Genomic DNA, 23,040 nt, shown 5'->3' with positions numbered 1-23,040 from the left:
CTCCCTTGGCCCATTAGTCTGTCCTTCCCTCCTTCCTGCCTGCCTTCCTACCTTCCTTTTTTCCTTCCTTCCTTCCTTCCTTCCTTTTTATTTTTGCCAGATATTTATTTTACCATAATTGTTTCCTGGCTTTACATTTTAAAATGTAGGTATGGCTTGTTTTAGGTTATAAACATTCATCTTGTTTGCTTTGTGTATAAGTACTTTGTTTTTCCATACAGTTTTGATTACTACAGCTTTGTAGTCTATCTTGAAATCTGAGATTGTGATGCAGTCTTAGATTGTTCTTTTTCAAGATTGCTTTTCCAATTGATCTCCTCCTTGAATGGGAAATCTGATAGAGACAAATAGTACTTGCATAGGGCATGTTGAATGACAGTGTCATTCTAGGGTGGGTGAAAAGAGGGCTGCCCATCAGGCTGTAGGCCCCCTAAAGTGATAACATGGAAGGATTTATTCTGGGTGATAACACCCAGGTTGGAAGACTTAGCACCCTCTGGTTAATCAGTGAAAAATGTCCTTGGAAAGCAGCCTGTGTTCCTGGAAGTGCTAGGTTTAAATACAGTGCCGCCCTACCTGAAATCATTTTCCTGGGCAATAGAGGTCAGGACAAGTGGTTACTGAAACAGTTCTGGATGTAAACTTTTATTTAACCTTGATTTGGCTCTACTTTTCACGCCCACCCTTAATCCCAGTGGCTTCTATCTTTATTCCAGCCACTTTATACTGTCTTTTGGATTTCAGCCTCCCTGTTTATTTTATCCCTAACCATTTGTTTTCCCATCTTCCTGTAACATGTTGCTGCCTTCTCCCCTGCTCTGTCACTCCTTCTCTCTTCTCTTCCTTCACGTTCTGGGTTTATTCTTTTCTATCCCAGTACTGTAATTACTAGGGTACTGGGAAGGGCTAAAGTCAACACATTTCCTCAGTGTGCAACTTTCTGAAACATGCATATCTCAGAGTAGCATCTATTACAGTTTTTACTACCACCAGTATTTGAAGTTTTCATTTTCATAGCAACCCAAGTATTATTAGTGTTTTGTTTTTTTTGTTTTTGTTTTTTTTTTGCCAGTTTCTTGTAAGGAACTGGCAAATCCTCATTTTTTTCTTTTGAGTTTGTTTTTGTTACTATAATTTTCTAGGAATTGTTCACTTGAATTACATAGTCACTGTGAAATTCTGGATTTTATAATCAGTTTTCATAGGATTTTCATGCAGAATATTGATTTTCCATCACATTTACTTCAAATACCTTCTAGTCTTTTGTTTTCACCCTAACTTTTATTATTTTATAAATTATGTTATTTGAATGTTTCATGATTTCTAAATTTGAAATAATATAAAAGTCATACCCCTCCAGATAATTTATATTAATTAGGATGTTTATTTTTGTTTTACTAAATTTTCTAAAATTTTTGTGGAATACTGTTGCAAAATAATTTGGCAGTGCATTTTGAGAGCCAAGAAAATGTCCCTATGTTTTGATCCTGTTCTCAGAAGGCTTAATTAAAAGGAGGGATAAAAATTTGTTTGGTGTTTTGAATTCACCCATATTCTTATTTTGTCAAATTCTTTGAAATACCAAAAGGTAAAATATTTTTATGTTTTCCAGATTATTGCTCAGTTGTAACAATTGTGGACCAGACAAATGTAAAGTTAACTTGCCTGCTCTTCAGTGGAAGTTACGAAGCCCTACCAATAATTTATAAAAATGGAGACATTGTTCGCTTTCACAGGCTGAAGGTAAAATTCATACTGCCCAAACTCATATGTATTTGAAGAGGGCTCTGTATTTTTCATTAGTACTAGTTAGCACTAATTATGTGGTTGCTGTGGTGGAACATGGCATCAGCCATTTCAAGAGGTAAGAAGAAATGTAAATAATACTAGACTTCAAATAATGAATATTAAGAAATCTCCTCATTTGGACAAACTGTGTGCCTTCCTTCCACAGAAATGTGTTAGTTGCCATGGTTAAGACTAGTTGCATTTCCTCTTCTCACTTCTAAAGATAGATTGATGGTTTAAAGGTTTTCCAGGTAGAGTTGGGTTTAAAAAAAAAAAAGCCCTAGGCCGCTGGGGTTTTGTTTTACTTTTTTATTAAAAACTTACACAAAGATTGGGAGATTGTGTTAATTCAAGTACAGTGAAAGCATTGAGATGTGAGTATAAAATCAAAGTAAGTTGATCTTTATGAAAAATGTATTAAAACATGAACATATTTCAGTTCTTACAAAATTATGCTAAGCAGTTAAACAAGTAAAGGTAAAAAAAACCCACCTTTATTATGAAAGTACAGCTATTAAATACTATCTGATTTTTTAAAAAATTCAGTACTGTAATATTTTCAGTCCGTAGGTTTTAAGTAGTTTTGTCCTTTCATCTTTTCCTCTTGTTACATGAAGATTTCCATGCAACTCTTTCATTATCTTGGTTGTCTTTTTTCTTCTCATGCTTCAGTTATTCTGTGTCCCTCATGGTCAGTGAGATGCTCATGAAGTGAGCACAATATTCTGGGTGTGTTCTATTCTTAGTTTCGGTAAGAATTAGCTATCTTGATCTCTTAAGGCCCTTTTCCTGAGAATAGAAGAGTAGTAGAGAATATTTTTGTAATGTTAAAAGAGAAATAGAAATATTATCATCGTAGTGTTATCATTTCTCACATACTGTTGTTTCCTATAGTATTTGTATTCCGAGAGTGCACTCTTCCCTCCTAATGTTTTTAGTTGTTATTCTTGCTGTTGTTTAACTGAAGTAGACTGTACATCTCTCAGTTCACAATATAAGTATAGTCTGTAACTAGCACTCGGAAACTTCCTTCATACCCCATCCAGGAATAAATATTCTCATAACTTCAAACAACATACATTAGTTTCATCTCTGTTTGCTCTTTATGTAAAGAGAATAGACCTTAGGTTTTGTTTTGTTTTTAATGTCTGGCTTATGCCCGTGTGATTCAACCATGTTACTCCGTATAATTTTACTTTGTTCACTTTCACTGGTAAGTGGTATTCCGTCGTGTGAATGCATCAGAATGTATATATTTTGTGGAACGTTTAACTAGTTTTCAGTTTGAGGATATTATGCTGCTGTAAACAGTCTAATATCTTTTAGTGAGTATATATATTAATATTTTTATTAATTAAAATTTACTAGATAAGCTAAATAGATTAGATATATCATGTTTACTTAAAGATTGTGGAACAATATCAAATGGTGAAACCTGTCATTTGAGATGCACAAGAAAACAGTGTGAATGGGAAAAAATATATTTATAGAAATAAATAGAAAGGACAAGAATTTTTCCAAATTTGATGGAAAACATTGACTTACAGATGTTAGAAATTTGGTGCACTCCATGCTGGCACCTCAGAGAAAAAGCATATCTAAACAAGTCACTGTGAAATCATTGAAAAAGATTTAAAAAATCTTGAAGTGAGCTGGCAGAGAAATAACACATTCCACATAAGAAACAATACCAGCCATCTTTGATTTCTTATCTGAAATGATGGCGCCTGAAGAACAAAGCAATGATAAAAGTGGTGATAGAAAATGTGTTCACCTGGAATTTTGTATCCAAAGAAAATATTTTTCAAAAATGTGAATCCCCAGCCAGTGTATCTTCAGTACAAGTAAACGCTAAAGGATGGTATTCAGGACAGAAAAGCATGCTACCAGCCAGAAACTTTTGATGGTTAGGAAATGACCAAAACTAAAAAAAGAAAATGGTGAAAGATAATGTTTTGTATTTCTTCCCAAAATTTCACTAAAAGATAAATGGCTATTAAAAAAATAATATTGGAAGATGGAGTTTATAAAATAGTAGAAAAATATGAATGATAGCACAAAGGATAGTTGAAAGGAATTATACCACTGAAAAGTTATTATCTTCAGATAATACTTTCAATAATACTTTCAGTAGAAAGTGTAAAACAGGATATGGGCAAGTGGAAATGTGACCTGGAAACTAGTCATTATGTAGTAGAACAATACTGATTCCAAATAGACTTTGCGTTAAAGATTCATTCATAACTCAGAGGAAGTAAACAGAACACTAATAAGGTCAAAATAAGATGGGAAAAGAACAGTAGAAGAACAGAATTTTTAAAGAGAAAAAAGGGGGGGGATACAAAAGGAAAACAAGACAGTAGACTTAAATATAACCGTATCAGTAATTTTATGTAAATGGACTAAACATTCCTTTTGCAAGGAAAAAAAAAATAGACCAAATAAAAAAGCAAGAACAAACACCACTCCCTACTCAAAATGAAGACACAGGCAAGTTGCAAAACTGTAGAAAAGATATACCAAGCAAACAATAAGCATAAGGAAAATGAAATCACTATATTAATATCAGACAGAATATTACAGATTAAAAGGGGGGGGCATTTCATAAAGACAAAACGATTGCTTTATGAAGAAGATGTAAGCATCATAAATGCATATGCATGTAATAGCAGAGCCTCAGAACCTGAAAGCCAAAGTCTTTGTCACTGTCTTGCCTCTCAGTCAGACTGATGAAACCTTAGCCTCTTGCGTTTTGTTCACTTTGAAGTCCTGTATTTTAAGTGTTCTAGTTCCTCGTAACATTCATAAGTAATTGTCACTATCCTTTTTCCTTTTGTAAATTATACCTTAATAAGAAAAGTAACAATTGTGGAAGTGCAAGCTTGATAGGATCAAGGAGTTGACCACCTTTAAAAAATAGAAATAAATGTTACACAGTGGATCTTGATATAGCCTGGTTGATGTTATAATTTCATATGCTAATTAAATGAAATATATTAATTGCTTATATTCTTTATTAACTGTGCTGGCAAGATTTTATAATCCCTCAAGTATCTTACTTTTCGGGTTCTGCATCAGTAAGCTATTCTGTTTTCTACTTTGCCCGACTTTCTTAGATCCAAGTATATAAAAAGGAGACTCAAGGTATCACCAGCTCTGGCTTTGCCTCTTTGACATTTGAGGGAACTTTGGGAGCTCCTATCATACCTCGTACTTCAAGCAAGTATTTTAACTTCACCGCGGAGGACCACAGAATGGTAGAAGCTTTACGTGTTTGGGCATCTACTCATATTTCACCTTCTTCAACATTAGTAAAATTGTGTGATGTCCAGCCCCTGCAGTATTTTGACCTGACTTGTCAGCTCTTGGGCAAAGCCGAAGTGGATGGAGCATCATTTCTTCTAAAGGTAGGTATTTTAATACTTGAAATTATAAGTTAGCACCACCTACATATCTTTAAAGAGCTTATAGCTCAGCATTCTGAAGGAATAAGTATGCCCACTATTGTATTATATTAAGAACTTTAAATCTAACTTACCATTTTTGATGAGCATAGATATTCATGCAGCTCTACTCTTGAACTTCTCTTTTTTTATGCATCCAGAGAAAAATAGTATTGTCAATAGTTTAAATATAGTTTATGGTTTATTTATATATTTCTTATTTTAATATTAATAAAATATGGAGTTGTTTTCTACTGTTATATTTCAGTTACAATTTTACGTATGCATATTTCTGCTTCCCTGTCAAGATAGCCTTGCTTCTCATTTATTTTCTTGGCTCATTGATGTTGGCTTCTCTTCCCATGTCATTTCACTGCCTGCCTCATGGGTAGATCACAGATGGTTTTGAAGTGTTTATTTTTGTTCTTGTTATGTTTTGTTTTTAAATCAGAAGGATTTTAAAAAGTAAAGTAAGACCTATCTAATCTTTCTTTACACCTACCCCAATTTACTCATGAATAGCTTCTGAAAAAGACAGTTGTCCAATATTAACCTTACCTACCCACCCTAGTCAGAATGCATTTAAACGAACACTGCTTCAGCTCCACACCTATGGTTATTTCTTTAGCTTCTGACTCTTTGAAACAACAGGACAAGAAACTGTACCGTGGCACTTGGACAAGTATTGGGTTTAGCATTATTATCATTTATACCTTGCCCTTATTAAGGAGTTGGTGAAGATAAAAGTTATTGAATGAAATATGAAGTTTTTAAAGTTGAAAATAGCATACATATATACATGTGAAATACTTTGAGAAAAGTAATTACATGCTGTAAAAAAGGTAGGTAAGTCAAGTATGACATCTGAAGTTAAAGCAAAGTAAAATCATCCAAAGTTAGAAGAAATCATAGGTCAGCCAGTCATACTGATCACACTTTGGATGCCCAAAGTGACATCCTTAACAGTTGAACATTTGACGGGCACTGAATACTTCCAATGGCATAGAATATGCTGTGCAGAATATACTCCATCTTTTCACTGCTGTGTAGAAAATTCTTAAATCCTGGGATAAAATCTGCCACCTTTTAGCTGACATGGCAGAATGTACGTTCATTCTAAAGCAACAAAACATATGCCTGCATTCCATTTTTATAGATAGCCTTTTCAGATAAGTGAAAACAGCTTTTATGTAGATGTTATTTTAAAACAGCATTCGGAAGTGAATGTAAGGCTTTCTTGAAGACACTTTAAATCTCAGAAGTCTGTGTATATTCTTTGACTCAACAATTTTATTTTTGTAAATTTATTTTTGTAAATTTTCTAAATTTACTTCATAAATGTGGAAAAATGAATTTAAGAGAATATTCTTAAATTGCAGTAACAAAAATTAGAAAACTCATACTAACAATAGAGAATTAATTGTGTGAAGTGTTTCCATATTATGGAATACTCTGTTACAATAAAATGACATTGTAGATGTATAGTTACTAAGATAGATATTTATAGTATTCTGTTTAGAGATTAATGCAGTTTTATATACTAAAATGTATTATATGCATAGTAAAAATATATTAGGAAGAATATGTAGCGATATTTTACTCATTACCTCTGGAAAATTGAATTTTGAGTGATTTGTTTTTCTGAGATTGATTTTCCTATCACACAGCAGAAATAACTTTTTAAATTATGTTTTAAGCACAAAAGGAGCCAGACATTATTCCAAGTGAGTTGTGGAAAGCATGGAATGCAACAACATAATTATTTCCAGTGTTTGGGCATCTGGTCTCATATCCAGTCTGAACATGGATATGATACCAATATTGATTCCTTTATTAGTAACTGTGATACTAGTTCATTTTAATCATACCAGTAGACATGTTACACCAATAATGTATTAAAACAGTAATACACTGCAATCCATGGTTTATTTTAGAAATCAGAAATTTAAGGAATTAATTTTAGGATAACTTTAGGAAAATTACATTCCTCTTGGTGAATGTTCAATACATTCGTGAAAATGTTTAGCAAATTATGTCAAATGTTTAGAATTAGAAGTATGCCTCCTTAACTTGATAAAAAATTTCTCTTGTAATCAAACAAAATATTTAGTGTTCAAATTTTGGAGTCAGTAATGCCAGGAACAAGACAAAAATACCCACTATTTTCTGTTACCTAATGTTTTTCAGGAAATCTTAAGAAATTCACTAAGAAAAAAAAGAGCTATAACTCTTTAAAAAAATTTTTTTATGTTTATTTTTGACAGAGAGAGACAGCATGGGTGGGGGAGGGGCAGAGAGAGAGGGAGACACAGAATCTGAAACAGGCTCCAGGCTCTGAGCCATCAGCCCAGAGCCTGACGCGGGGCTCGAACTCCCGGACCGCGAGATCATGACCTGAGCTGAAGTCGGACGCTCAACCGACTGAGCCACCCAGGCGCCCCAGAGCTAGAACTCTTTTAAAAGAAAGAAAAAGAGAAGGTCATTAGTCACAAGATGTAAAACCCAAACAATGAACTGAAAGGCTATTTGGATTAATAAAATTATTCAGTGAGATAACTGGTTTAAATATTAGTAAAATGTAGCTTTGGTACCTATCAGTAATAAATAGAACATATACGTGAACAAAAGTTCTTTCAAAGTCACATCAACTGTGAAACAAGCCAATTCATGAAAGAAATCCCTGATATTCTGTGAAGAAAACTACAAAACTTGGGGCGCCTGGGTGGCGCAGTCGGTTAAGCGTCCGACTTCAGCCAGGTCACGATCTCGCGGTCCGTGAGTTCGAGCCCCGCGTCGGGCTCTGGGCTGATGGCTCAGAGCCTGGAGCCTGTTTCCGATTCTTTGTCTCCCTCTCTCTCTGCCCCTCCCCCGTTCATGCTCTGTCTCTCTCTGTTCCAAAAATAAATAAACGTTGAAAAAAAATTTTTTTAAAAATAAAAAAAAGAAAACTACAAAACTTCATTGAGCATATTCAAATATTTTTTTATTCTTTCTTAAAGAATAAAATGCCATTTTAATTAAAACCAAATTTTCTAAATTGACTGTAATTCTAAAATTTATTAGAAACATTAAATGGTCAAGAATAAAACAAGAAAAGCTTGATTAAAAAAACTCAGATATCTGATATTAAAGCATATTATGAAATTATAGTAATTGAAATTATAGTGTGATTAATCAAAAGATTAGGAACCTCTTACACTGTACATACAAGACATACATGGTAATAACATAACATTTCAAATTGATGAAGACAGATTGCTAAATGGTGATTCTTATCTATTTAGAAAAGAATCAGATCTGTACATAAGATGCAGATTCCTAACAGATTAAGTTTTGATACAAAATTACAAAAGTTCCAGAAAACATTAAAAAAAAAAAAAGACTTCTAGGTGATTAGAACTGAAGCATAAAAACAATGTAGCTACACTCTACCCTCTCAGCCCCTCCCCCAAAAGGCTGGGAGATTCATCTGTAAAGTTATTTTAAAGTCACAAAAACAGTATGCACAAAAACACTATGAAAGAACACATTCCAGGTGGAGAAAAAAGTTCGTGACATACACTGTACCTGCTCCCAGAGTGTGTATCCTGGCTCTTTGAATAATTTAGGGAACGGTGAGTGACCCAAACTCAGTGATTGTTTATTTGAAACTTGGAATAGTCACCAACGTTATTCAGTACTTCCTCTGTAAGCTCACACTGGCAGACAGCTGAAATGAGTGTATTCTGTTCAGAGAGCCTGTTTCTCTTGTCCAGCCAAATTTCTCACATGCAGAGGCATTCTTATCTCGTGCCAGATGTCTTTTGTCATACCCTTTTATAACAAAGCACAGCCATCTCTTCAAAGCCTAGCACAACACAGGCTAGCTCACACCCTAAGGATAGGGTAGCACATACTCCTCCTGTGCCCATGTTCCCATCCTCATCTTAATGTAGCATACGTAGCAATCCAAGATGTCCTTTCCTTTTCCAGCACCCGCGATTTTCATTCATTTCTGTTCATAACCTCTAACTTGAACAGAACGTTCCTATCTGTACTTTTAAAAGCCTCTTCCAAATGAAAACAAAGTGAAAAAATAAGCAAAGGTTAGAATACATTCCTAAAAGTTAGGGATTTATACTTAAGAAAATGAGCAGATGTAGTCATAAAGGTGTATTTTAAATTATTTAAAATAGCAAATCACCAGTACAGGGATCAGTTTAATAAATTTTTGTATATCCACAGCATAAAATGAAAGAAGCAATTGATGATCATATTTTAGAAAAATATTTATATTAGCTGATAAATTGCTCAACAGTAAGCTAAGAAATGCAAAGCAGAATATAATGCCAGTTAAAAACAGAAAAAGACACATAAATACACAGAAGAAAAAAAGATAAAGAAATTCAACAATGTGTTAGCACTTTTTTTCCAGGTAGTGTGAATTTTTTTCTTTATAGTTTCTACATGACCTATATCTATGTCGTCCTTTTACAACCAGAATATACACCATTTTTAAAGTTTAGCAGATATTTGGGGGAATACATTTAATACTTGTAAGTTATATTACCAGAAAATAATGTTCTTTTTAAAGTCTCCACTGTTGCTCAGAAAGATCATTAAAGTTTGCTTTACCCTGTTATGGCAGGTATGGGATGGCACCAGGACCCCATTCCCATCTTGGAGAGTCTTGATACAAGACCTTGCACTTGAAGGAGATTTAAGTCACATCCATCAGCTACAGAATCTAACAATAGACATTTTAGTCTATGATAATCATGTTCAAGTGGCAAAATTTCTGAAGGTGATGTTGAGTAGCAATTGTTTTCTATTTTGTGTTTTTATAAATGTGGGGGTAAATCACATTTATAGATGATATTTGAGGTCTAGAAATTAACTCCAAATTTATTTTTCTTTAATTTTTATTTGTAAAATGTATTTAAAATAAATTATTAGAAAAAGGAAAATATTAGAAGATTTCATTAAATTATAATGGCTTGAATAACTTTTAAAAATTAAAGAACATTTCCTGGATATTTTAAGACTGTACACAACTTTACCATAAAAGTAGTAAGGAAAAATGTTCTGGTATATGGTTGTATAAAATGTTTGTAAACTTAAACATTTAAGCTTTATAAATTGGGTTTTGAAAATTTAGCCTACAACTTTCTACTCATTAGTTTAAGAAATTGTTGATCCACCTCTAATATATGTCATAAATTGTGTGTGCTTATACTGTACAGTTTATTAGAATTTGCTCACTGCTTTTGAGTTACTGTTTTTTTTAGGTAAAAGCTCACTGTTGATATGTGGCACTTCTTGATTATTAATATTTTAGGGAATATTTTTCTTCATTATATTGTGTCTTTTATTTGGAAGTATCTTTTCTAGCAACATATGGCATCATTATAACAACAGTGATAATAGCAACATTTGTTAAACACTTCAGATGTATTTAGCACTATCCTGTGTAGTCAGTATTGTCACCATTCCCGTTTTACATATGAGAAAACTGAGGAGTCAGCTGTTAAGCCCAAGATTTCACGGCTACTTGTATGTGAATCTATAGTGTTTGGTTTCCAGAGCCAGTCCTTTTAAGCAGTATAAAGAAATGATTTTCTTTATTGCAAATAGCTTCGATCCTACCTTTAGGGAGTTGTACAGCCTGCTTATAGAAAGTTATATGGCCTACTTAGAGGAAGAAAACAGTAAAAGTGAATTGCAGCTGTTTTCAGTCTGAATTTTATGCCCAGTCTCCCTTTGTAAATAAATGTTCTTGGAGAAGGAAATAGTTCCTCTAACACTGCGTTACAAATAAGCCCCCCCAGCTCATCGATAAATGAGGCTAAAGTCTGGGTCCAGGAGGGGTGATAACTGAACTTGCTTGTCCTTTATATGTGTGTGTATATGTGTGTGTGTGTGTGTGTGTGTGTGTGTGTGTGTACACGTTTTCATACCTAACAGATCAGAGAAAATTGACTGTTGAAAATACATTTTTGATGCTTCTCCCTGATTTTGTCTACACTGATTATTTCAAAAATACACATAATGATAGTCAATTCAAAGTCTTATTTTTATTTATTTATTTATTTATTTATTTATTTATTTATTTATTTATTTATTTTTAGCGTTTATTGATTTTTGAGACAGAGAGAGACAGAGCATGAACAGGGGAGGGTCAGAGAGAGAGAGGGAGACACAGAATCTGAAACAGGCTCCAGGCTCTGAGCTGTTAGCACAGAGCCCGATGTGGGGCTCAAACCCACGAACCTTGAGATCATGACCTGAGCCGAAGTCGGACGCGCAACCGACTGAGCCACCCAGGCGCCCCTCAAAGTCTTTTTAAAATACAGATAGAGTTCTTTTTTGAATGAAAAAGATTTGCATTTTTTTTTAGATTCCGCTTTCACAATTTAATTTCCTCTCTTTCCCTATGCTGCATTTATACGTTTTCCTATTCCCTCTCACCTGTCCAAGACTTGAGTAACACCTAGCACAGTGCTTTTCTTACAGTAAAGATGAAGTAAATAGTATCTGCTAGTGAATGAACAAATCAATGAGAGCTGTGAATTTTTTTCAGGTCCCTTTTTGTTTATCTTATCTTACCCACTAGAGGGTGCTCTGAGCGCACATTGCTAAGAAAATATAGGGCACTTAATCTTTTTCTAAAGATATAATATTACATTATTTATCTGCACTGTAATAGAAAAATGGAAGGGATTTTCTCTGTATAAGTAAGGCAACTGTAAGCTTTTAGTTAATGTATATTGACATCACATTGTATTTATACTAAGGAAACCTCTATACCATTTCATATTAACTTAAGAAATTCCCAGTCAGATGACATTAATACAAATGAATTCTTATCAACGCTTGAAGACAACTGTTTGAAATTGCATTTTTATACTGAAATACATGGAACACATGTATTTTTGTTGCATAGGAACAGGAAAAAAATATGTTTTTAGTAAAGAGAAGACAGGGCAATCTAAGTATAATATAATTGGCTTTTATATGCAGTACATTTTACAGTTGAAATTGCCCTTAACATTCTTCCTAAATTTTGCTTTTTGAGTGTTACACATTCACACATTCACAAACCCACCTATATGTGGGCACACACTCATGTCCACAAGCACACACACATCGCAAACCTTTTGTCTAGAAATTAAAGCAGTGTATTTCTAATCCCCAGTCTTATCCTGACACAATTTAAACATAATTATAAAAAATATATAGTCATAATTATGTTTTGGCCTTCAGTGACCCAAGAGCTATATAGTTTGGTTATTTTCAGACATATACAGGCAATTAAAACTATTAAAGGGAACTTCTCCATAGTTTATAGGGAAGATTTAAATTATTTCTAAAGGGATAGTGATTTCTTAATAGCTACATTTGCTTTGCTTTTTTATTTTGCTAGCGGGGAGGGACAGAGGGATAGGAGAAAGTCTTCAGCAGACCCCTTGCTCAGCATGGAGCCCAACACAGGGTTTGATCTCACGACCAACCATGAATGAGATCATGACCTGAGCTGAAATCAGGAGTTGTAGGCTTAACTGACTGAGCCACCCAGGCACCCCTGCTTTACTTCCTTTTTGATATTCACTGAAAGGGATATTTATCACAATTTGTGAAAGTATATTTTTATAATTTTTGGTTATGACTCCCTCACTTGTAATTTTAGAATCTTATCACATTACTGACAAGACTAAGCAATGTGTGTCTATTATAGTAGAGCATCTGGCACATTTCATGGTATATTTAGCCAGCTTAAAAAAAATACAATGCTGCCTCCAGAAGGAATTTGTGGAAATAACAATTTGTCATCTTGATAGCCTATTTATATAAATAAATTCTTTCGTGGTCTTTAAATATTGTTTTAGTATGAAATATAGTAGTGGAAAAGATAGTGTAATAAATACCCATGTGCCTACCATTCAAACTTAATATTTTTAAATGTTTTGCCACACTAATTTCAGGTGCTTTTAATTTTTAGGACATAAATCTCTACATGTTGAGTCTTCTTTGTACCTCTGCTCATTCTCATGTTTTGCTCCTTAGTATCTTTCTATTTATCCTAACATGTAGGCATATACACCCAGGTTTATATGCTTTTATTTTATGTACTTTTTTCTGAAATGTACTTTTTTCTGAAAAATGTACTTTTTTCTGAAAAATGCATAAGGTATATATATTATTCTGTAATTTACTTTTTTCTTTTATGTTTTTAAGATATATCCATGTTCATACAAGTGTCTGCGTTAATACCAGAGAGTCTTAATTATTACAGCTTTATTTTTAAATGATTCTACAGATCAAGCAAACCTTCCCCACCCCACCCCCCCACTCCCGCAGTTTAGTCTTCAAACCTGACTTGCTGTTCACGTCTGCATGCATTTTCAGATCAGCTTTTCAAATTTCATGTAAGACACTGGAGATTTTGATTAAAATTATACTGATTTTAAAAATTAATTTGGGGGGAAATTACTGTCTTTATAGTGTTAAAGCTTGTTATTTATGAATATGATATCTTTCTCCATGTTTAGGCCTTTAAAAGCATTTTTTTTTAATTTACATGGAGCATTTTATTTAGAGGGAGGTGGTTTTTAATTTGGTTTTTTGTTTGTTTGTTTTGTTTTTTCCTTACGTGACCTCTTCCCCCAGCATGGGGCTAGAACTCAGGACTCCAAGATTAAGAGTTACGTGCTCTACTGACTGGGCAAGCCAGGTCCCTGCATGTTTTAGACCTTCCCTAAGTGCTTTTTTTATATGTGTACTAGTGTATTACCTACTTTGAAAAGGAATCACAGAATAATAAACATCCAGAAAAAGTGAGATAAAAGTAAATAGAAATGGACTGGTTTTTTTTGTTTTTTTTTTCTTCTTCTAGTATCTCACTTTAGAGACCATGAGGAAAACTAGTTTTGTCTTCTTTTCTTTTGGAGTTTTCTTTCTCTCTTTTTACCCTGCTCCTCTGCCATGTTGTAGATGTATGTCAGTGGAAGAAGTCAGAGGAAAAAAGACCTAAATGTCCTATCTCCTTCTCACAAAAACATGACTGGGTTGGAAAAAGGTTATGTAGCTTCTTCCTTTGAGTAGGTGTCAATTTCTTTTATAAACATTCTGCATCTGTCATTTTAAGTCTTCTCCCTTAAACAAATACTCTATAGTCAAAGACATTTTTAAGACTAAATAAAACATCTAAAATTGTAGAATATTTAGTTAAAAATTATAATTGGTTTAGTTTTGTATTTGAACTCACAGAATGTATTTCACATTATGGTGACAAGAGTTCTTATTACAAAGGTTTTCTTTCCATAAAACTTGTGGAATAGGGGGATATTTTTGCTATTTCCATAGAACTTGTGGAATAGGGGAATATTTTTGCTATTATAGTGCATTAAAAAATATTTTCTAGTATTCTCATAATGAGAGTATTTTAGCAACCGTATTTAATGAAATCTTACCTTCAAGTAGCTAAAGCAAGTTAAGAAACCTTTTTTTTTTTTTTTCAACGTTTATTTATTTTTGGGACAGAGAGAGACAGAGCATGAACGGGGGAGGGGCAGAGAGAGAGGGAGACACAGAATCGGAAACAGGCTCCAGGCTCTGAGCCATCAGCCCAGAGCCTGACGCGGGGCTCAAACTCACGGACCGCGAGATCGTGACCTGGCTGAAGTCGGACGCTTAACCGACTGCGCCACCCAGGCGCCCCAACAAGTTAAGAAACCTTAAACAGGCTTCCAAATCAAATAGAGGGCTTGGGTTTGATTTAGGTTACAGGTTTCTTAACTAGTGTATTTTATCACTGCTAAGATTCAGTTTTATTTCACACTTCAGTATCTTTGAAATGTCTTTCATTGGAAAAAACATACGGATAGATAGATATGTAATATGCATATGTACATACATTATATACTACATATACACATCTACATAAATACATGGGTCTACGTATATGTATGTATATACATATATACGTGCCTAAATATACACGAACACGTATATGTATATACCCATGTGCATGCACACATAAAAACACATTTTGGTTTTGATACAGTGTCCTTGAGACTGATATTCAGTACACATCAGTATTGCATACCAGTATCCTTTCTGATAGGTCAGCACTTTTGACTGTTGGTCTGTGCCCCATATTTGTTGTTAAGTATTTTATGTATCGGAAATTGTTTGATTTTTCTCATTTTTTAAATCCTAAATAATCTATTTTTAGGTTGGAAGCTTTCTTAGAATTTATAGCCTCCATACCAAACTTCAATCAGTGAATTTGGAGAACCAAGCAACATTGTTAGCTCTAGAGTTTCATCTCCATGGGGGTACCAGTTATGGCCGGGGAATCAGAGTCTTGCCAGAAAGTAACTCTGATGTGGATCAACTGAAAAAGTAAGCAAATGATACACCTATTTAGAAGTTGTAAATAAGGTATTAATTAAGCTGATTTCCAAGATGCTACTGTTCTGTGCTGGGGTGGGTGGATTTGATAAGTTCTTTGTAATCAGTCCTCATAGGCTACTGTGCCATTATCCATTTGTCTAAATAGGTGAACCAAATGAAACCAAACTCAAGTGATTGCAGGTTCAAATAGCTAAACAGTAGCAGAGCTAGGGGTGTAATCAGGTTTCCAACAGTTCTTGTGCACTTATGTCTACTCTGTGTGCTTATTCTCTTCTTCCACCATGGGTCACATTCCCCACGTAACACCAACAAACAGTTGAAACTGGAGCTGAGCTCAAGTTTGGAAAACTTGATACATATCTAGAATTCCAAACGTACTTAATCCTGCCATGAAAAAATAATTATCTTTCTAAAGTGCCTAGGACCGATCAAATAGGTAACAGAAATGTTTTAGAATATATTTTAAAAACTTTGAAATGTGCCCAGAAAGTGAATAATGCCTTAGGTCCTGCTACATATGCAGTTCCCTTCTTTGTGAAGTGTTTCTGGTGCTCACTGTGTACAGAAACTTTTTGACCAGGATTCTAGAGGAATAAAAAATAAATCTTCTGCATGTCTTCAAAGAGCTCTAGAAAATGACCTGTTCAGTAAGTTCAAATGAAATAATATTTTTATGTTTTAATATATTGAAATAGTGTGACTTTTAAAGCCAATTAAATTATCTACTTTAATAATCTTCTATCAGTTGTACTTCTTTATTTCTCATATTTCCATATATAGAGCGTAGTATTTTACTTTTTGAATCCGGAGTAAGATTGTTCTGACAGAATGCCATCCAATAAATCCCTGGTTTACTTTTGTTTGCTGTATTTCATCATCCTACTGTCTCACTCATCTTTGTAGAATCAGGTTTTTTAAATTGGGGGATCTTAGAACTCCCAGATGCTCTGAAGAAAGCTGTAGACTTTCTACTGAAGAAGCTGTACTACACACATACATAATTTTTATACAATTTCAGTGATTTCTTATATTCTAAGGATAGAATGGAACTGATCATATTGACTTTGTTTTATGCAATTTGATTTGAAATTATATTCTTTCCATTATAGGGTTTTAGAATCTGCAGATTTGACAGCCGGTCAGTGTTTTGATGGTATATGTCAGTCAGAACATGAGGACAGCTTTCGGTCTCTTTCAAGTAAGGACAGTTTTTAATGTTAACAGTTTAGTCTGTGCTAAGTAAAATGGCTTTATCAATCAATATTCTCTTTTTTTGAATATCTTCCCATATCTGCCTCTTTCTCTTTTTTGTTAAATCCATATTCATTGTAAAGGAATAGGCTAAATCTTTACCTGTGTCCTATGCAAAGTAAACATTATTCTTCCCTTATTGTGTAATTGCATTTTCGAATTGGGATGGTAAGGATTATTTGATTTGTGATATATGTAATATTTATATGTATATATTTATATGTGTATGTATATATATTCATTAAAATTTTGTATTTCCTAGGCAACCATTTTGCTTGTCAGTTTCTAATATGAACAGTGATTGTTTTTGCTGCTTTATTTCAAAGAGCTCAATTATTTTTTGATCATACATGTTTCAGAGATTCATATAGATCCCAGTCTTTATCAAGTTAATCAAGTACCTAGATACAAGATCTTAAACACACACATAGTTCTGTATCATATATTATATTATTGTATACTGTTCAAATCTAAATTTTAAAAATCTGCAAGATTTTTGTCCTTTACTATTTTGCCTTACTGTCTTAATGTACAAGGGTACATTCTGGGACCTAGAATCTATGCCATTTATATATACATACACACACACACACACACACACACACACATATATACACGTAAGTTATATATAAATATAATTACATGATATATATGTGTATATACACACACACACACACACACACACACACATATATTTACAATCTATTTTATGAGTATTTTTTTTCTATACTAGTAATAACAAGCATTAAAATTAACATGTATTGCTTGGTGTAGGAACTTACTAAGTGCCTACATGCATTAATCCTAACGGTATTCCTTTGAGATTGAAATTGTTTTGTCCCTTTTACAGAAAGGAAACAGGCTTTGAGTGACAGGGGTCGTGTAAGTCACCCAGGGTTACTTAGCTATTAACTAAAGGCAAAGTCAGATTCAACTGCAGATTATTTGATTTTTTTGTACCTTTTTTTTTAAGTTGAGAGAGAGAGTGCGAGCAGGGGAGGGGAGGGAGAGAGAGAGAGAGAGAGAGAGAGAGAGAGAGAGAGAATCTTCATCAGGCTCCATGCTCAGCACAGAGGTTGATGCAGGGCTCGATCCCACAACTCTGGGATCATGACCTGACCTGAAATCAAGAATTGACATTCAACTGACTGAGCCACCCACGTGCCCCTGATTTTTTGGACATATTTTAAATTTATTTCTTTATTCTCTCTGCCTTAAAACTCTCCACATTTCCTAGCACCTAGCCAGATCTGTGATTAAACTACAATTAGGAGGGCAATTTACTTCAACTGACAGTCATTTGGAGACAGCATAATTTGTAATTACACTTTTTGAAATTTCTTTTCTCCTTTTTCAGAGATTTTTAAATTATTTTTAAACTATAAAGTTAATAATACATGTCATGATACCAAGTGACACAGCTTCCTCATGCCTTTATGCCCACTACTGAGGTAATGTTAACAGTTAGTGTGGTTTCTTCAACACTTTCATGTTTATAGAAATATATATGCCTGTACATTAACAGATATGACTTTCCCCTCTGTTTAAAATATTTTAAAAAATGGGACATACTACATAGTTGCTTTGTCAGTGTATCATAGATCTCTTCCTGGGCTAATCCATCTTAAACTCTTTTATTTTATTTTATTTTATTTTATTTTATTTTATTTTATTTTATTTTATTTTATTATTTTATTTTATTTTATTTTATTTAAAAAAAATTTTTTTTAACATTTACTTATTTTTGAGACAGAGAGAGACAGAGCATGAATGGGGGAGGGTCAGAGAGAGGGAGACACGGAGTCCGAAACAGGTTCCAGGCTCTGAGCTGTCAGCACAGAGCCCGACGTGGGGCTCGAACTCACGGACCGCGAGATCGCGACTTGAGCCAAAGTCGGCCGCTCAACCAACTGAGCCACCCAGGCACCCCAAATCTTAAACTCATTTTAATAGTTGCATAATGTTTTGTAATGTGAGTCTAACATTATAAATGTAGCTATTTTCCATTTGATACACCTTCAGGTTTCCAGTTTTTTGCTCTTACAAATAATGCTTTAATAGCTATCCTTGAACAATTATAAATTCCTGCTTTTCTTTCTCTAAAATAAACTCCTAAAAGAGGAGTTGACAGATCAAAGGATAAGCACATCTTTTATTTTAATAGATGCTGTCAGATTATATGACAAAATGCCATAGAATTCATATGCAAATAGCAGTGTAGCAAATATAAGGTGATATCTTACTTAGTTTCCTTGAGTACTTGGGAAATAGAAAATATTATATATTTTATCAGCCCTTTTTACTTCCTCTTCTTTGAATTGTCTGCTCTTACCTTTTACCTGATTTTCCATTGGGTTTTTAAAATTATTTTAATCAGTTTGAGGGAGACCATATATATATTTTACACATAGTTTCTCTGATTTTCTTCTTATTCGACTGCTTTTAAGGTTTTTACAATTGTTTTCACTTCATGCAGAATGGCTAATACTAGGTGATCAGATTCATTGAAATTCTACTTAGCCAGCTTATGATGTCCAGTCAGGTTCTCTTGTCATGAATTCTTATGCCATTTATTAGTGATGTTGAGGAAGAAGGACTATTAATGCATGTTTGTGTATGATGCCACCTAAAAAAAATTATAAAAACATACTATAAAATTGTTTTTAAGTTTATTTATTTTGAGAGAGAGTGTGGGGGGAGGGACAGAGGGAGAGGGAGAGAGAGAGTATCCTAAGTAGGCTCCACACTGTCAGTACAGAACTCAATATCAGGCTCGATCTCATGAACTGTGAGATCATGACCAAGAGTCAGATGCTTAACCACTGAGCCACCAAGGTGCCGCCCAAACATACTATGATATGCAATAGAATGTAAGCCAAAGTAATTCCAAAATATGGATACTTTTTTAGTCTCAAATTCATTTTAGAAAGCACTATTAAAACTTGCTGCTATGTTCACTTCCTTTGCTTTCTTGTTTTTTTAATTCTTTTTTTCATGTTTATTTATTTATTTTTTTTTTTTTTAATTTTTTTTAAATTTTTTTTCAATGTTTTTATTTATTTTTGGGACAGAGAGAGACAGAGCATGAATGGGGGAGGGGCAGAGAGAGAGGGAGACACAGCATCGGAAACAGGCTCCAGGCTCTGAGCCATCAGCCCAGAGCCTGACGCGGGGCTCGAACTCACAGACCGCAAGATCGTGACCTGGCTGAAGTCGGCCGCTTAACCGACTGCGCCACCCAGGCGCCCCTCCTTTGCTTTCTTGTTAAAGTAAAATCCTATTTTATGGTGTTCATCAAGCCATCATCTTATTAAATTTAATAACTTTATTGTCTTATCCACTTCTCCATTTATTTCTTTCACAATGTGTTTTTCCAAAATAATAAAAATTTTCAAACATGCAGAAAAATTGAAACAGTTGTACAGTGAACACTCATATGCCTGCTCTCTGGATTCTCTTTGTTCTGTCATATATTTCTCTCTCACTCTCTCCTAATCAACCCATCTTATAATTTGATCCATGTCAAAGTAAGTTACAGAAATAAATACACCTCCTCAAAACTTCAGAATAACATAATTAACTAGAATTCAGTATTTGTTGATGAACCTTTTTGATTTTTGATGTAAAGTTAAACGCAGTGGACAACTGAAGTGTACCATTCCACAAGTTCTGGCTAATACATAAACCTGTGTAACTTAAATCCCTTTAAAAATGTAAAATATCACCCTTGTTGCAGGAAGTTCCCTCGTGTTCCTTCCCATTCAGTGCAACCCCAGAAGTTCTGATTTTTTTCCACCATAGATTGTCTATAACTTCAAATAAATGGAATAATATATTCTCTCTTATGTACTGTTTTTGAAATTCATCTGTATTGCCTGTATCACTAATTCCCTTGTAATACCCAGTAGTACCCTATGAGGTAGACATTGTTTTTAATATGAATTTCCAGTCTTTGCACCATTAGTTTTTTTGTTTTTTTGTTTTGTTTTTTGTTTTTTTCTATGAGATGGCTTGGGTGTCTTTGTCAAAAATCAAGTGAGTGTAAATGTGGATTTATTTCTGGGTTTTCCAGTCAGAAATACTTCTTAGTATGGTATGAAGTAAACTTTTTTCTCCTTATACTAATTTCCAGTTTTTGTAGCACCAGGGTTGTGCTTTCCCTTTGGGTTGTTTCCTGCTTTATCAGAAATCAAAGTGACCATGTAAGTGCAGGTTTATTTCTAGGCTTTCTATGTAATTCTCTTGATATGCTTGTCAGTTTTTATGCCAATATCATATTGCCTTGATTACTGTAGCTTTATAGTAAGTCTTTAAGTCAGGTAGCATAAGTCTGCCAGTTTTATTCTTTTTCAGAATTATATTTTATATTCTGGATTCTTTGCATTTCCACTTAAGTGATAGAGTCTCTTATCTTTTACTGTAATAAAGCCTCTGCAATTTTGATTAGGATTATATTGACTCTGCAGATCAGTTTGGGGAGAATTGATGTCTTAACAAACAGTTTTGAGCCTTCTAGTCCATGAACATGGCATGTTTTACTATTGTTTAGATTTTCTTCAGTTCTTACCAACAATGTTAATATAGTTTTCAGTTCCATATGGAATTTTTCATGGATCTTAAAACTGTATAATTCTTCCTTTTTCTTTCCTCCAGGCTCTGGATCAGTATCACTATATGAGGTAGAAAGATGTCAGCAACTATCAGCTACAAGTAAGACTATGTTTCATTTTTGAAATAAGGGTGTAATAGTGTGCATAATAAAGTCTGTCCTTACATTTATCAACTAATTTGTTCCTATATATTATTGAGAGCAGATATCCATGAGGGCAAAAATATACACATATTTATCTTTCATTTCCGTGCCTCATCCTAACTGGCATAAAATGGAACTCAGAAAGATACATGTTTTTACATTGAACATATATTTTAAGTCCTACAGGTGTGAGGTTTGTCAAACATATTCTACTATTTAACAGTGCAGTGGGGCTTATTTCATTTTGAGAATGTGTAAAATATATGACATAATTTTTATCTTTTCACACTATGAATTTAGCGATGTGCCCATAAAGGCAGTATACCCCAAAACTTTAATGTTAGCAATGATAGTAAATCTGTCAGATGCCCTCTTTTTGTTAGTTCAGCTAAGATGAAAAAAATTAAGAAAAAAAATTTTTAAGCACGAGTCTATTAAATGAAGCTCTATAATATACTATTATAATAATATGAGTTTCTCATTGGAGAAAGAACATGTAACTGTGAAATGAGGGAAAGCCAGAAGAAAGAAACTTGTGGTGTTGTACTGGAATAAGAAGGGTCAGTATGGACTCATGATTTTATAAATAAATGTAGAAATAGATGTAGATGTCTGTGTGTGTGTGTGTGCAAATATATACATATATGTATATATGTATACATTTATACATGTGCAGGTGCATGTGTGGAAGTATAAGTATGAACACATTTGCATGTATATCCTATCTCTGTCCAGTTAAAGGGCTTCAAAATAATGGCAACCCAATAGCAATGGATGCACCTCATGCACAGATCTTGGTTTATAAATGATATTCCCCCTTAAAAAGAATCAGGGCTGCTTGGAGAGAGAGCAGGCTCCAGGATTGGGACAGGAGAATTACAAGATGAATTCAGAACATCTTGTTGTGCCAGAAGGTAAAGAAGTTCTCAGTTAATTATGGAGCATGTCAAATCTGATACAATTTGAGCATCAAAATAAAAAATACTAGTGATGGAGTAAAACTGAACAGTAGTAGGGATCCATTAGTCCGTGTGGATAGTAAATAAAAGAACAAATGAATGAATGAATAAGTATGTGTGATTGAGTGGAGAGTTCCTAGTTATGATAGAATGACAGCTAACAAATGTAAAAGGAATGATGAAGTTAGGAAAAAAAATCATTTTGCAACCATGATAGTAATAACTGACTTAGTTGTAAATCACCGGTGGGTCCTAAACTAGCAGGATCCTAAATGTTTACTGAGGAGTGAGATACTTCTATTTCCCCAAGTACTTTCTTATTAGTTATAAAGGGGGAAATAATAAATTTATAGTGGAGAAGAAACCTGTTGAACACCACTATAACCAAGTGAGCCAAGTTAACATCCCCAGGAATGAAAACGCTGGTGACTTGTATGCCTCTTGTTCCGAT

General features: G+C 33.9%; 1 protein-coding gene across 4 annotated transcripts in view; it reads left to right on the top strand.

Moving 5' to 3' along the window:
* POT1 (protection of telomeres 1) overlaps positions 1-23,040 on the top strand; it is an 80,378-nt gene that overhangs the window by 39,867 nt on the left and 17,471 nt on the right. For all 4 annotated transcript variants that reach the window (XM_047849058.1, XM_047849059.1, XM_047849057.1 and 1 more), the window contains 6 exons: positions 1,613-1,743; positions 4,905-5,195; positions 9,859-10,014; positions 15,445-15,614; positions 16,736-16,824; positions 21,531-21,587. In XM_047849058.1, coding sequence (XP_047705014.1) covers positions 1,613-1,743; positions 4,905-5,195; positions 9,859-10,014; positions 15,445-15,614; positions 16,736-16,824; positions 21,531-21,587 — 894 coding nt within the window. The remainder of the gene's footprint in view (positions 1-1,612; positions 1,744-4,904; positions 5,196-9,858; positions 10,015-15,444; positions 15,615-16,735; positions 16,825-21,530; positions 21,588-23,040) is intronic.

This window comes from Prionailurus viverrinus, chromosome A2 (assembly GCF_022837055.1).
Source record: "Prionailurus viverrinus isolate Anna chromosome A2, UM_Priviv_1.0, whole genome shotgun sequence".
Classification (NCBI taxonomy): domain Eukaryota; kingdom Metazoa; phylum Chordata; class Mammalia; order Carnivora; family Felidae; genus Prionailurus; species Prionailurus viverrinus.
This window is presented reverse-complemented; position numbering and strand designations above follow the sequence as displayed.